The sequence below is a fragment of the Rhinatrema bivittatum genome, chromosome 2 (assembly GCF_901001135.1).
Source record: "Rhinatrema bivittatum chromosome 2, aRhiBiv1.1, whole genome shotgun sequence".
NCBI lineage: Eukaryota > Metazoa > Chordata > Amphibia > Gymnophiona > Rhinatrematidae > Rhinatrema > Rhinatrema bivittatum.
This window is the reverse complement of record NC_042616.1, coordinates 151,528,795-151,544,097: the sequence shown is the minus strand read 5'-3', so window position 1 is coordinate 151,544,097 and position 15,303 is coordinate 151,528,795. Positions and strand designations below refer to the sequence as shown.

At 47.1% G+C, this 15,303-nt stretch overlaps 1 protein-coding gene across 1 annotated transcript in view; it reads left to right on the top strand.

The window, feature by feature from the left end:
• MALRD1 (MAM and LDL receptor class A domain containing 1) overlaps positions 1-15,303 on the top strand; it is a 954,719-nt gene that overhangs the window by 53,405 nt on the left and 886,011 nt on the right. The window contains exon 7 of the mRNA XM_029587045.1: positions 2,070-2,216. Within this exon, the coding sequence (XP_029442905.1) occupies positions 2,070-2,216 (147 nt within the window). The remainder of the gene's footprint in view (positions 1-2,069; positions 2,217-15,303) is intronic.

Genomic DNA, 15,303 nt, shown 5'->3' with positions numbered 1-15,303 from the left:
ACAGTTGCCTCGGTGCTTCGGCATCGAGCTCACCTGGGCTCCCTGCTCTAGCCTTGCGCGGCCTTCGGGCCTTTCCTTGCCCTGCGCGGCCTTCGGGCCTCCTTCCTCGTTGTTCTCACCTGGCCTACGGGCCTTCTGACCTGCTTGCTCTGCTTACGGTGTGTGGCCTACGGGCCTTCTGTGTGTGTGTGGCCTACGGCCTTCTGACCTGCCCTGCTCTGCTTATGGTGTGTGGCCTACGGGCCTTCTGTGTGTGTGTGGCCTACGGGCCTTCTGATCTGCCCTGCTCTGCTTATGGTGTGTGGCCTACGGGCCTTCTGTCTGTGTGTGTGGAGCCTACGGGCCTTCTGACCTGCCTTGCCCCGCTTATGGTGTGTGGCCTACGGGCCTTCTGTGTGTGTGTGGCCTACGGGCCTTCTGACCTGCCTTGCCCTGCTTACTGTGCCCTGACCCAGCCTGAACTTAGACTCTGCTCATTGCCGCCTGCCCTGACCCAGCCTGAACTTAGACTCTGCTCCTTGCCGCCTGCTCTGACCCAGCCTGAATTAGACACTGCTTATTGCTGCCTGCCTTGACCCAGCCTGGAACCAGACACTGTTTCTAGCTTCCTGTCTCTCTCCACCTGGAGCCACCCTGCTGGGTGGTGTTCACGCCTCCTGACCGGAGCCCAAGCGTAACAGTTTACTTGCCTGCTTCTCCAGACTCAGCCCCATCGCTGGCTGCTAACTCAGACAGGCATGGGTTAGTTGCAATAGTTACCAGTATCACTGCAGCACTTTTCAATGGGTCATAGACTTGAATAGGAAACAAACAAATTAAATGAAAATGTTTATTTAAATTCATAGGCACCCTCCATTCATTTCAGGGGTCCACAAATTAAACAAAACAGTCTCATTTGCTGTATTTTACCTATTCATTCAAATGAATGTGCATTCCTACTGGCTGTAGGGGAGGAGTTAGGGTGAGGAAACAATGATAGGAGCTTAACACTGATTTTCAGAACTAAGCCCCTAACTTAGGGGCCTAAATCTAGGCAAAAGAATGGTAAGCATCCATTTAGGACCTTAAGTTATAGGATCATAAATAAATGTGAACTTTCTTTTACAAATGTGATTTAATTCTTACCACAACTAAATGAAGCTTGACCGACGTGCCCGCAAATGCGCAGTAGAGAGCAGCTCTACTGCGCATGTGCGGGCGAGCACGTCAGTCTTAGGCAGCGTCAAAAAAAACCAAAAAACATGGCGGCAGCGGTGGTAGCAGCGGCAGCGGGCAGCGGTAGCGGGCGGTAGCGGCGGTGGTAGCGGGCGGCAGGCGGCGGCGGTAGCAGGCAGCGGTGGTGGGCGGTGGCGGTAGCGGGAGGCGGTTCGGCGGTAGCGGCAGCGGAGGGAGGAGGCGGCGGGGCTGGGGCAGGCGGGCAGCGGGCGGCAGCGGAGGCGGTAGCGGCGGGCGGCAGTGGCGGCGGTAGCGGGCGGCGGTGGCGGGCGGCGGCGGTAGCGGGCAGCGGCAGCGGCCAGTAGGGAGGGAGGAGAGAGAGAGAGGGAGGGAGGGACGGACTAAGTGGGAGGGACGAAGAGAGAGAGTGGGAGGGAGTGACTGAGTGAGAGGGAGGGACTGAGTGAGGGGGAGGGACTGAGTGAGGGGGAGTGAGCGGGACTGAGGGAGAGGGAGGGAGGGAGAGGGAGGGAGGGAGTGGGACTGAGGGAGAGTGAGTGGGACTGAGTGAGAGGGAGAGAGGGGGGAGGGAGTGAGTGAGACTGAGTGGGAGGAGGGAGGGACTGAGTGAGAGGAGAGGGAGGCTGGGAGGAGTGGGTGGGAGGGAGGTAGGGAGAGAGAATGAGGGAGGTAGGGGAGAGAGAATGAGGGGGAGGTGAGAGACAGAGGGATGTAGCCCGTTTTAACGGGCTTAACGGCTTGTATTATAAATAAAACAAACATGCAGTTCACATAAATCACTATCAATAAATCTGATCATTAGAACTAACCTTATGTTAGCTAAAACTAAATTTCACGAGTTAATTTTGAATTGTTTCCTGGAACACAATGATTTATTTTCTTTTACTAAATAGCTCAAGATTGTGACTTTGAACATAACACATGTTGCTGGATTTCTAAAGCCTCAGATGAGCACATTTCTTGGGTGCGCAGGAAGGCAAGAGGCAACTTGCCATTAGAATCAGGTCCTGCGAAAGATCATAGCAAAGGCGATGCTGAAGGTAAGCAAATCATTTTGGAAACATTATATTGTGTTTATGACATATAAACTATGCATACAATTAAATATTTATTTTCAGTGAAGAAGCCATGTACGTGCCTGGGAGGTTTGCCATGATATTTATTTTTAAGAATGAAAATACAGTACAACTTTCTATTTAGTTATATATAAATGTTCTGGCTGTCAGTCCTATTCAGCTTAATAATGAGTAAGCAATACTCATGTAGGGCAGTCTGTGCTTAGTGGGTATTTCACATTTTATTTAAGATGCATTGTATATGAGCATACAGACCATGACATGGCTCAGAGGCCAGTCAAGAATAGTCTTTTTTTTTTAATTTACTCTTTATTGAATATTTATTCAATTATATACAATATCACATTTCTGTGCATAACATAGGCAATTCAATGTGGAAGCAAATAAACAATTTACATTCATATTTAACCATATTACTTCAGCCTTCACAATGAAAACAATATTAATTGGGAGCCAAAAAAAAAAAGAAAGAATATACTCAAGTCAAATATTAAACTTCAGGGGGAAGGGGTTGCTAATTCTATATTATTGGACTGTACTATTGCTGGTATAGGTGTTCCCATGTTAACCTCACTTTTATCCCTTAAAAAAGTTTCGAGGTGTGAAGGTTCCATAAATATATATTTTTTCCCTTGAAAATTTATAAAACACTTGCTCAGGTATTTCAGATAAAAAGTTGCTCCTATTTCCAAGATTTTATTTTTCAAGAGTTAAAATTTCTTTCTCCTTGCCTGAGTAGGCTTGGATACATCTGGAAATATAAAAACCTTCTGCCCACAGAATAGAATATCTTTATTTTTAAAGAATTTCTTTAATATAAATTCTTTATCCCTTTCCAATACAAATGACACAAATAATGTTGCTCTCTTATTAATTATATCGATGGATTCCTCCAGAAAGGTAGATACACCCAAGGTGTTCTCTGCCTCCCTCCCACTTGCGTTACCAATTGGGACCGGAAAATAATATATTTTAGAAATTAAGGGGATTTCTTCACAAGCCAGATTCTCCCTCAAATACTTCTGGAACATCTCATAAGGTGCAAGCAATCTGGTGATAGGAAAATTCACAAAACGCAAATTCCTAATTCTTATGATGTTTCTATATTTTCCAACTCGTTATATAGCAATACATTATCAGATGTATGTAAATTTTCCATTAGTTTAACATTTTGTAATTCCAAATTTGTATTTTCCATTGATATTTCTACTTCCCTCAATTTCTTTCCTTGTTCTTGTATAGCAACTTTATTCCCATTCACAACAGCTGAAAGGGAGGAATTCATGATGGAAACATTAGAGTCCACTTTTAATAGCATCCTCCACAGATCTCCCATAGTGATTTTAGATTCGTCGACGGTATTTGGCCATAGCTATCTATTTTAATCATTAAAGATCCTTCACCTGCTTCATGCTGTTCTAGCCCTGAGCAGGGTGGAGTCGCAATTTTCGGTGACTGAGATATAAGTTCAAAGCCACTTATTTTTGCGGCTTCTTCAACGTCCGATGTTGCTCCTGATCTTCTTCCTATGGGCTGTAGAGGTGTCGGCCCTGTGCCAGGACTTAAGGAGACATCCGAGATATCTCTATCCGAGTCCTTCTGCGGCATATTTGACCTGCGTATGTGTGAGTCCATAGGGCCTGTTACCTGCAGTCAAGAATAGTCTGACTGAGCTTGGATCTTCTGTTTTGTTTTTTTTTCTGTGCCACATCTGCCCCAGGTGAGATTCAAACCTTTGGTGTAAAAATGTACTGTTAGGATTCGTAGGTTTAGTGGACTCGCCGAGGTGAGTGTTACAGTCTGAGGGGAGGACCCCCACAGGTCCTCACTGTCGGGAGGCGTGGTCAGCAGTAGTAGGAGACACAACTGTGGTATAACGTAGTCACAGAGTCTCTGGTATGATGATGTAGGGGCTGCCCCGGGAAGCGAGGAAGCGCAGAGTCAGTCCTAGCAGCAATGACGTAGGCTGCCCCAAGGAGCGGGGAAGTGCAAAGTCAGATTTAGCAGTAGCAATGAAGACTGCCCCAAGAAGCGGGGAAGCAGGAGCAAAGTCACTGGAGTAGAGATGTAGATGCGGCCCCGAGGAGCGGGGAGGCGTGGAACAAGTTGCTGATGTAACGATGTAGACCCTACCCCAAGGAGTAGGGAAGAGTGGAGCAAGTCGCTGGTGTGGAGATGTAGACACAGTCCCGAGGAGCAGGGAAGTGTGGAGCAAGAGTCTCTGTAAGGTAGTTCCAAGGCAACCCTGAGGAGCGGGGAGATCAACAGGCAGGAGCTCTGGAGAGGTGCAGGGACCACCCTGAGGAGCAGGGAGATCTGGAAATAAATCTCCCGAGAAGTGCACACAGGCCCCGAGGAGTGGGTACCCAAGCCAGAGTCCAGGAACCGAGGTAGAGATCCAAAGTAGGAACAGACGTCTGGGCAGACAGGCACAAGCACCAGTAGCGAAGGAACTCATTGCCAAGTCGATTAGTGCAGGTCCAGGGCAGTGCTTATGAATCCCGGCTGGTGATGTCATCAATAGGAGACGCCCCTGAGGTTCCTGCCATAGCGTCCTTAAAGGTAGACTCAGTGGCGCGCGCGCATGCCTAGGAAGGCCCAGAGGAGGCATGGAGGTCGGCGGTGCCCAAGCCGCCATGAGAAGTCCCGGGAGATAGACGGTATGTGTCGGGAGTGGCTAGCCACTGCTGCGAGTTCACCCGGAGAGGAGAGCAGGGCAGCACATGACGTGAGTTGGGTTGGCCGCGGGTGACTACGGCCGACAGTCATAACAGTACCCCCCTTCCTAGGGCCCCACCCCCGGGGGTTTGGGTTTTTGAGGATGTGTGGCATGGAACTGCCTGATTAGATCCTTATCAAGGATATTGGTGGCAGGCTCCCAGCTATTCTCTTCCGGTCAAAAACCTTCCCAAGACAGGATACCTTTTTCCACGATTCCTCACATGAAGGACGTCATGAACTTGGTATGTCACGTCGGCCTCCGATGACAGTGGTTGAGGAGCTGGCGGTTTCTTAGAGAAGTCTGACAATACCCTCTCTGGGACTGGGAGCTAATCATCACGGAATATGCTCTCTGCGTCTTAAAGAACTGTGGAGCAAAAACCAAAAACAAAATCTATTTCCTCTAATGGAAATCCCAATTATGTCCACCAGAGGGCTCCTCTGGAAGTCGAGTGAGGTCAATCCTAAACCCTACAAGGGGGTGGGCAGTTCCTGGAGGGCTTCTAAGCAATCAGGTTTGATCCCCTACACTTGCAGGTTGTTCGCACTACCATATAGTGGGCTTTGCAGGTATGTTCATGCTCAGGACTTCTAGAGGGTGCAGAAGAAGGTAAAAGTCTTTACATAGAGAAATGTTCATTCCTTAAACAGAAGTGTGAACTCTCCATGGCCATGGGACAAGCCGGTTTTCCCTTGTGGTCCTTGTCCACTGAAGTACCTATGCTTTCCTGCAGAGAGTGGGCCCCTGCATTGGCACCCCTGCCTGCCATAAGGGGTGCTTCGTCCCTTCCTTTGCCCCTTCTCATTGGCATGAGTCATTCAGGGGAGAATGTGCAATCCTAAAAACATGCTGATAGAGACAAGGTACAACGAGACCTTATGTGCTACCTGTTGTGTCATCGAATGCACCTTCAGAGTCGATTTTGCTGTTTTAACAACACAGGTGGAGCTTTAATGTATGCCCCACCCAAAGTTGGAGATATAATGCTGCTTTGCTGTGTCTCCCATAATCTCACTCTACGCCATGGACTACAAATGGATATAGTTCCGGATCTGCCCCCTTCCTGGATCCCCATGTGTCCCTGCATGAGCTGAGGACACCACTCTGAGTGGTAGCCAACTTCACCAAAACCTTATACAGCGCTACTTTGCCTGATAGGCCTCACCTACTACATTCCTTTCCAGGGAAGGGAGGCCAGTAGACTGCTAGCTGCTGCTCTCCTCGCTGTCACCTTTCTTTCTCTCACTACTTCTCTGTCTGAGTCACTGTGTAACAGAAAACACATATGTCTACTCAGGATTCGTCTTGTCAATGGAGCCATACAGTGTACTGGAAAAAAAGTTCTGAAAGTAAAGATGACATAAAATACATGTGGCAGTCATAATGTGTTCTGCCTCATAGTGACACTAAAAGAGGCATGTGTGGCACATGAGTTTGTGAACCAATGCCAACAGGGTGTTTCATAGTTTGGCCTAGCTGGTGCCATGTGGCTTGCTGTCCCTCCCCAGCGGACCTCATCCTAGCACTCACACGTGGATGAGATAGTGCCACAAGTGTGATGCCACCCCAGTTGGTCCTCGAGCATGGAGAGCTGTTCTAGAATTGCTGTAAATATCAAATAGCTCTGAAGCTTAAAGGCATAGCCTAAAGTTACAAGTAGACAGTTAAAGGTTTCAGTGACAGAGTTCCTATTTTACTGCCTCATTCCATAACTGAAAATCGTGTGCTAGCTGCGTAAAATGACGTGGCACATGGTGATGCAAAGCCGTGTGCTGACACAGTGCACCATGCTTTATTTACTTATGCAATGCGGGAGCCTGCAAATTAGCCTAACCACACCCTTTTTTATAATTGTGGGTGCTATTTTCACCCTATTTATAGCTTTTTGATGATTCTAGTTCCAAACTGCTTAAGTTTGAATATTTCTGGATAGGATGCAAAATTATCCAGGTATGTATATATGGATAACTTTAATTTAACTAGCAACTTTAATTTAACTAGCAATAAAAAAAAAGCTTTTGAGCAGCCGTGCTTGTCAAAAGTGGTAGTTACTATGACCAGTGTTGTTGTCAGAGCAATGCTGGATGCACCAGGAACCAGATCATACCCAGCTCTAGGATTTTATTTTTGGAAGGGCCTAATAAATAAATGAGAGGGGAAAAGTAATATAAAAGGCTTGGGAGGCCTAGGATGGTTGTAATCTGAGAACATTTCTGATGTTCTATGCCTAGAACAATGAAAAAGCAGGAGTTTGCATCTCCTTGATATATGATTAACAGAAATTAATAGTGAGTAAGTTTGCTGTCCTCTATCGCCGGATGTACCTCTACAGCAAAATGCGGCCCAATGGAGGCTGTCAGGGTCACAACTCTGAGTGAATTACTTTTGGTGCTGGATTCTCTTCCTTTGCATTTTCACGACCTGGTTGCAGGGTGAGTGGGACAAGGGAAGAAAGATGTTTCGGGGGCTCAGTCTCCCCTCACCATTAACTCCCACTGACACAAGACATGCTTTGAATAATTCTTAAATTGGTTCAACACACAGTTTTACAGCTTACAAGAAAACCATTTTTTTCCATGACAAATAAACACAAGTCCTGGCACTCTGCAGTACAGCTTCAGTAATGCAATTTATCCACTATGGTCTTTAAGTAATCAGCTCTTAGATGAAAATTCAACATTTAGGGGAAAAAAGCATTCAAAAAGAAATATGCTTCTTACACGGAACTACAGTGAGGTAAAAGAAATACAGAAATAAAGAGATGCCATAGTAGTATACTTAGAATTTCACAGACAGAAAGATTGCTGTGACAGATTCATTTCAGAGAAATTTAATAACACTGGAAGGTTGCTGTCGGTTAAGAATAAAGATACATATGTGATATTTGCTTATCAAAGAACAAAAGTTACCTTATTTGAACAGTCAAAATAAGTTGACTGATATTTTTTGATGTGGTAAATACTAAACAGACATCTAGATTTCTGCTGCAATTTTATTCAGACTTCCATAGCTAAGCTTTTGCCCATAGATATTTGTGGGAATATTTTTTGTAGAGTGTTTAATTGCAGAGTTATGTAAAATCTGTTAAGCAGGCTCAAACAACTCATTTTTTTCAAACACAAGGTACCCATTCATATTAAGTTTGAATGTCAGGCTAAATGTATGTATGTATTATTCACAAAAGTGTACCAATAGTGTCCAAAATTAATTATTTCATTTACCACGAACCTCTGAAATGCATATTTCTCACAGGACAAGCAGGATGGTAGTCCTCACATATGGGTGACATCATCAGGATGGAGCCCAAGCTCGGAAAACTTCTGTCAAAGTTAGTGTCATGCCCAGCATGGCACTAACCCTGCAGCCAGCAGGGATCCCCCTTCTGTCTTCTTTTTTCCACGCAGAAGTAGCCTCGCGGTTTAGCATCTCTGAAGACATTCCTGACAGCAATTTTCCTCACGGAGTTAATTAAACTTAAATTGCCCCACAGGGGTCCCTCCTCTAACTTTTCTCAGGCCGCGGTACTCTGGTAAGTTTTTACCCATTTTCTGTCGATTACTGTCGAGTTTGGCCCTCGCGGCCTACTGGCCGTCGACCGTACTGCGGCTCGATTTTTTTCTATGGCCATGGCGTCAGGGTTTCTTCGGTGCCCGGACTGTACTCGTACTATGTCTATCACAGACCCTCATGGAGTCTGTGTAATGTGTTTAGGCCGTGAGCATAATGTCCTGACTTGCACCAAATGTGCCCTCATGACACCAAAAGGTCGGAAAGCCAGAATGGAGAAGATGGGACTCCTCTTCCGTGCTCACACCCCGACGCCGTCCATCGCATCGACGTCATCAGAACTAGCACCGTCGAAGTCACACCAGCATCGACCTCCGTCCGGTGACCGTCCGCCATTGACGTCTTCACGGCCATCGACTCCCGCTACTCCCCCTCAAAATCGAGGGGATTGTAGGGAGAAACATCGCCATCGGCATCGTAAGTCTCAGACTGTCGAGGGAGCGAAATCATCGACCTCGCCACCGTCCGAGCACCATTGAAGAAGCCCCATCCAGAAATGGCATCGACCATTCCTGCGACCGGGGCATCGAGGCTACCCTCACCCGATCAGGGTTTGGGAGTCGCGATTCCGCCTGTAAAGGTGGTCCCTCTGACTGTGCCTCCGCCTCCCTCTTCCGTTACGGAGCCAGGGCTGCTTGCTCCAGGTCTCCGGGAAGAACTGGATCGGCTGGTCCAGGAGGCCATCGACAAGGCGATGCAACGGCTCCAGGTTCCTTCGGCACCTACACCGGCACCGAGAGTGGAACTGGTCATCGACCCGATGACAGCAGCGCTGGCACCGCAGCTATCCCGGATGGAGGCGCTCATGACTGCCCTTCCACCGGTGATTCCCAGGTCTCCGTTGGCTCTTATCTCATGCTTTTTTGAATCCCATTACTATTTTTACCTCCATCACCTGCACTGAAAGTTCATTCTATGAATCTGCCACCCTTTTAGTGAAGAAATATTTTCTCATGCTGTTCCAGATTCCACCCCCTGAACCTCATATCATGAACTCTTGCTCTAAAACACTATTGCCCATGAAAAAGGTTTACTTCTTATATATAATTTATATCTTTTTTGGAGTCTGAATGTCTCTATCATATTTTTTCTCTCTCCTCTATAATATATGTATTTAGCTCCCTCAGCCTTACCTCTTGGCATTTAGTACAGATCAGACATTATTTTGGTGGCTTTTCTCTGGATTACCTCAAGTACGTCTATATCCTTTAGAGGTATAGACATAATATTTTACTAATCAATGATCTGTAAAATGACCTCGTCACTCCCTTTTTTTCCTGCTGGTTATGCCTCTCCCTATGCACTGTAGCATCCCTCTAGTTGTGAGCACTTCCTTATCACACCATTTCACCACATTGAGATCATCACTATCACCCTAAGATCTCTGACCTGATTGGGACACATCTTTCTCTCATCCCCATTTGTTCATTGCTCCCTTGGATGCACCCCAGATTCATGGCTCTGCACTTTTTTGCACTGAATCTTAACTGCCAGTTGCCCACTCCTTAGATTTCTTAGATGACTTCTAATCCTGTCCCTCCCTCAGGGGAGTTTATATTGCTTATTTCAGGGAGATGGGGGGAGAAATATTACAAATGGCCATTGCTCTACCCACCTCACTTCTCCCCGCCTTAGAAAAAATGCCAAATATACTGAGGTCAATATTCAAAGAGCGTTTAGCACTATTTAGCCAGATAAGTGGCCATGGCTTAGCCATATAAGTCCTTTATAGGGCTAAATGTTAGCTGCATAAGTTGTGAGCAGGCAGTGAGCAGATTGGGGCGGAGCAAGTTAGCCATATAACTTATGTGGTTAACTGCCGATATTCCAACTTAGCTGCATAAGTTGTATGGCTAGGTGGAGAGAACATTGCACAAATCTCATCTTTGGGTGAGTTTCCTCACTCCGAAGGTCATCAAATCTTCACAAGAGAGCAATGTTCTGTTTGTACGTCTCACTTTGAATGTCAAAGTGGCCCCTAACCTCTACACTAAAATACCTAACCCTCACCTCGAGTTACTAGGTGAGCCTCCCATAGAGATATAAATACCTATCTAGTGTGAGGGCACTATGGCTAGTTTGTCTGTCTGTCTGTCTGTCTCTCTCTCTCTCTCTCCTGATAGCTAGGCTGGCTCTTTAGGAGCTTAAAACTACTAAAAATGGTCCCCAGACAATTCTGGCACATCACAAAGTATATTACCCTGCAGCTGGGATAGGATCCTCGCCTTGCAACAAGGTTCTCAGGTGATCCTGACTTGTTAGTTGCTGCCTGCACTTGGATTGCTTCTGTCTTCAACCCAGCTTGCTCCTGACTCCGTCTCCTACTTCCACCCCTTGGTTCGGGTTTCAACGTCCAACTTCTGGCTTCTGACCCGGCTCCATCCTCAACTTCATCTTCAGCTGCTGTTCCTGGCTTGGTATTGTCCTTCGACCACTGGCTCCAACTCAGCTCCATCCACAACTCCGTCTTCTGCCTCCTCCTTGGTTTGGTTTCTCCTCCGACTCCCAGCTTCCGACTCAGCTGTCTTCCTGGTCTTTGCTGGCCCAGAAGATTCACCTAAGTCCCAGCGGCCGGGCCCCTACAGGCGCCTCCTGAGGGGGCTCCAGCTTCCAGGGCGAATCTCCAAAAGTCCCAGTGGCTGGACTCCTACGGGCTCCTCCTGGGGGAGTACTGGCTTCCAGGGTGAAGACTCGTCAGTCACCGGGGCCCAACATCGTCCGTCCTTTCAGTCTTTGCTGAGTCCTTGGTCACATAGGACTCCACTGTGTCTCAGTGTCAAAGCCTCCTCTGAGCCCTCCAAGCCGCCTCCCGGTTGGGACGCTTGCCGTGGTCCCCCACAGCACACCATCTTCTGTTCCAACTGGCCCAAGGGTCCACAACCGTAACATGAGCCTGATATAAAATGGTTTTCTCTAGTTTTTTCTTCTATGCTTGAATGAGGCATTTCTTCATTCATCTGTCCCTCACCTTTCTCTTAGAGCTTTAATCTCATTTTTCTCCATCTTTACCTTTCAGATGTTCCATTTTCCCCTCATTCCCTATGCTTCACTCCTTCCCCTCTCAACGTCCCCATTTATCATCCTATATCTCTCTGTTTCCCACCGTTGTACTTCCCTGCCTCTTCTCCTCCAAGCCTTCCATTTCTTCTTTGTTCTCTCTCTCAGCCCTCACTCTTGCTCTTCATTTCACTCCTCCTGATGCTTCTTTTCCCTCCTCCTCCCAACACTCTCCCTCTTTCTAGCTTTTTCTCACTCCCACTTCCCAGCCCTCCATCTCCCATTCTCTAGCTCCCCCTTCCAAACATGCACCTACACCCCACATTCCATCTAGCTTTCCCCACTTCCTAGCCTTCATTTCCTGTCTTTTGCTTTCCCTTCCTCCCTGTTCATGTTCTCTCCCCCACCTGTTATCCCACTGACACTTCTATTTGTTCTCTTCAATTCCCAGCTCCTGTTTCTCACCCTTCTATCTCTCCAATCTTGCCCTCTCTGCCATGTCAACTGGGGAGCAGCAGCAAAGCAACCACCACAAGCACAGAAGTTCTGGAACCTATTCATGGTATTAGATTTCCTCATGCAAGTGGATGCACGTAGTAGATTTATCCTAGTCTTTTATAAACTGTGCAGCAGAATATGCTATTTTTCCACACTAACACCCTTTGAAAATTTCCTTATTAGGGTATGTTCATTGGGAGAGGGAAGGAGGGCCGGAGCAACCACTAGGTGAGCTAGGCCTGTCCTGTGCCTAGGGCGCTGAGACTTAGGTGGTGCTGCAGCAGGTGGAAGAATTTCGAAAGGGCAAAAAGGGCCCTTTCAAAATTCTGCTAGCACCCGCCTCACCTTGCCTCACCCCCCCCCCCCCCAGTGTCACCCTCCCGACGCCCCCTGGTGGTCCAGCAGAGGGCCTGGGAGCGATATGCCGCTCCCAGGGCCTTGGCTGCCACTAACCAAAATGGCACCGGTGGCCTTTAGCCCCTACCATGTGACAGGGGCCAACCAATGGCACCGGTAGCCCCTGTCACATGGTAGGGGCTGAAGGCCACTGGCGCCAGGGGTGGATTGCCCTATCGGGGGATCGGGCTTCCCCTGGTGGGGCAATCTGACCCTGGCACCGGTGCCCTTCCCAGCCAAAGAGAAGAAGTTAGTCTGCTGGCGAGCGGCCCGAAGAGAAACCTGTGTGGCCGCAGCAGAGTCATCCTGCCACAGCCGCAAGACAGCCATGTGGGGCCGGAAAAAAGGCCTGCAAGAGCTGAAAAATGGAAGAGGGGCCGCAAGGCCCCGCCAGAGCCCAAGCAGAAGAGGCTGTGAGCCGCCGCCGGAGCCCAAGCCAGCGGCGGCTGAAGAAAGGAAGAGGGGCCGTGAGCCGCTGTCGGAGCCCAAGCTGGCTGCGGCTGAAAAAAGTGAAGACAAGCCCAAGTGTCTCCGCTAGAACCAGGGAGAGTGACGTCACTGCCAGCCGCCGCCCGCTGGAGACCAGGCCGGCGGGGATCGAAGAAAAGAAGATTGGTGCTGTCAGCTGCCGCTGGAGACAAGTCCAGCGGGCTGAAGATGAGCTGTTCAGCTGGGGCCCTTTGTGTGTGTCTGTGTGGCATGTATGTGAGATAGGGAGGGTGCTTCTCTGTCTGTGTGATGTGTATGTGAGGCAGGGAGGGCGCTTCTGTGTGGTGTGAGACAGGGAGGGTGCTTCTGTGTGTGTGTGTGTGGTTTGTGGGCGCAAGAGAGATGGAGCATGTTTTTGGGTGGCTGTGAGAGAGAGGGGGCATGTGTATGATTGAGCCTGTTTATAAGTGAGATAGAACGTGTGTGTGATTGAGAGCTTGTGTGTAAGTAAGAGAGAGCGAGAGCATTGTGTGATTGAGACAAGAGTGGCCAGAGAGGTGACATGTGTATGTGTGATAGAGACTGATTAGGGAGATGACTGGTTTGTGTGTGAGGGAGAGAAAGACTGGTTGGGGAGATGATTGGTGTGTGAGAGACGAAAAACTGGTCCTGAGGATGTGACTGGTGTGTGTTTGTGAGAGAGAGAAGAGACTAGTTGTGGTCTCTAAGGAAGAGGACCATGAGGACGGCTTCAGCAGCTACTGCTGCTTCTGGTGTGGCCTACAAGGGAAAGGAATAGGAGAACTGCTGGAGATGGCAAGTAAAGGTGGCTTTTTAAGTTCATTTTTCTTGATTGACTACCATTTTAATTATTGGATAGTATGTGATGTGTCTGCTGTTTTGAAATATTTTATTGGTGTTTGGTAAAGCTTTCAAAATTTACATGAGTCTTTAATTATTGTATATTCTATTCATCAGCTGTTTTGAAATTATTTTATTAGTATGATTTTACTATTATGATTAATGATTTATATATCTTGATTTTATTGATTGTTTCATGAGGAATGGTGATTTTTGTTTTTCCATTTTGCATTGTAGAGTCTGACATGATGCGTTTTACAGTTCAGTTTTTGTCTGCACGTTTCTATTTATACGTTATGTGGCTTTATTCTGTAATTGGTGAGGGTTTGTGTTCTGCATGCAAAGTCTAAGATGAATCATTCTTAGCATGTGGTTTCTCTGTAGGGATCTGAGTAGCTTGGCCTGTTCTGTTTTCCTGATAGGAGGTGTATTGATCTTTTAGATTCTGGTGTAATATTTGTGGTATTCTTTTTCATAGGTATGGTTGTTATTCTTTGAGTGTTGGCAGATAGTACTGTGCTGATACGAGAGGACCATGCCGAAATATATCACAATAGGTATGATGCCATATGAATTCCAAGATGCAAAGTTTTCTTGTTGGCATCACAACAGTGCATGAAATTATCACAACAACATGTATATTAATTTTACCTCAGAATGTAATTTTTCATGTAAAATATGTTATAAATGCATAATTTAAGATTGTGTATGGGGGGGGGGGGGCGCCAGGCTGTAAGGTTTGCCTAGGGTGCCTAATACCCTTGCACTGGCCCTGGAAGGAAGGGATAGAGGGGGAAGGGTAGAAACTTTCAAATGTTTGACAGACTTCAGTGGGGTTGAGGATGGTGTAGTCTTCTCTGCAGGGACAGGGCTTCATGTTGCAATGTGGCAGGGAGGGGGAGTTTGCAGGAAACATGGAAGAGAATCTTTTGCTGGGAGGTTCCTTGATGCCTGGAGTAGCCTTCTGGCAGAGATAGTGGCAAAGAAAACTGTGATGGAATTTAAAATTGCAGATACATAGCATCGTGTTAAGGAGTGGTGTGGAGTAACAGAATGAAGGGAGCATGCCTGGGATACTTGTGGAGGTCATTGGTGGGAGCAGGGTGGAGGGGGTCAGGTAGAGAACATAGGGATGGGGAGAGGGAGCAGATGATATTGGTTTGGGAAGTGTGAATTTGTGTGATCTACCCAGGTCAATGACCAAAGTAAAACAGTTTCAAATACATAGATACATAGAAATGATGGCAGAAAAAGACCAAACAACCCATCTAGTCTGCTCAGCAAGCTCCCACACTTATTTTCCCATGCTTATCTGTTTCACTGACCACCAAGTTCAGGGTCCTTGTTGGTAATTGTTTCATTCGAATTTCCTGCCACCCCCTGCAATTGATGCAGAGAGTAATGTTGGAAATACTGGATGAGCCAATTGGTTTTTGTTTGCTGTTATTTACTAGGCTAATATTTTTTTCACTTTTTTTGTTACTTGACAGGTTGTTTTGTCTGTCATAAAATAAGATAATTGTCTTTAAATATTTTGCAATTTCTGTGTTTGTAATGTACCTTTTTTATTTCATTTTATTC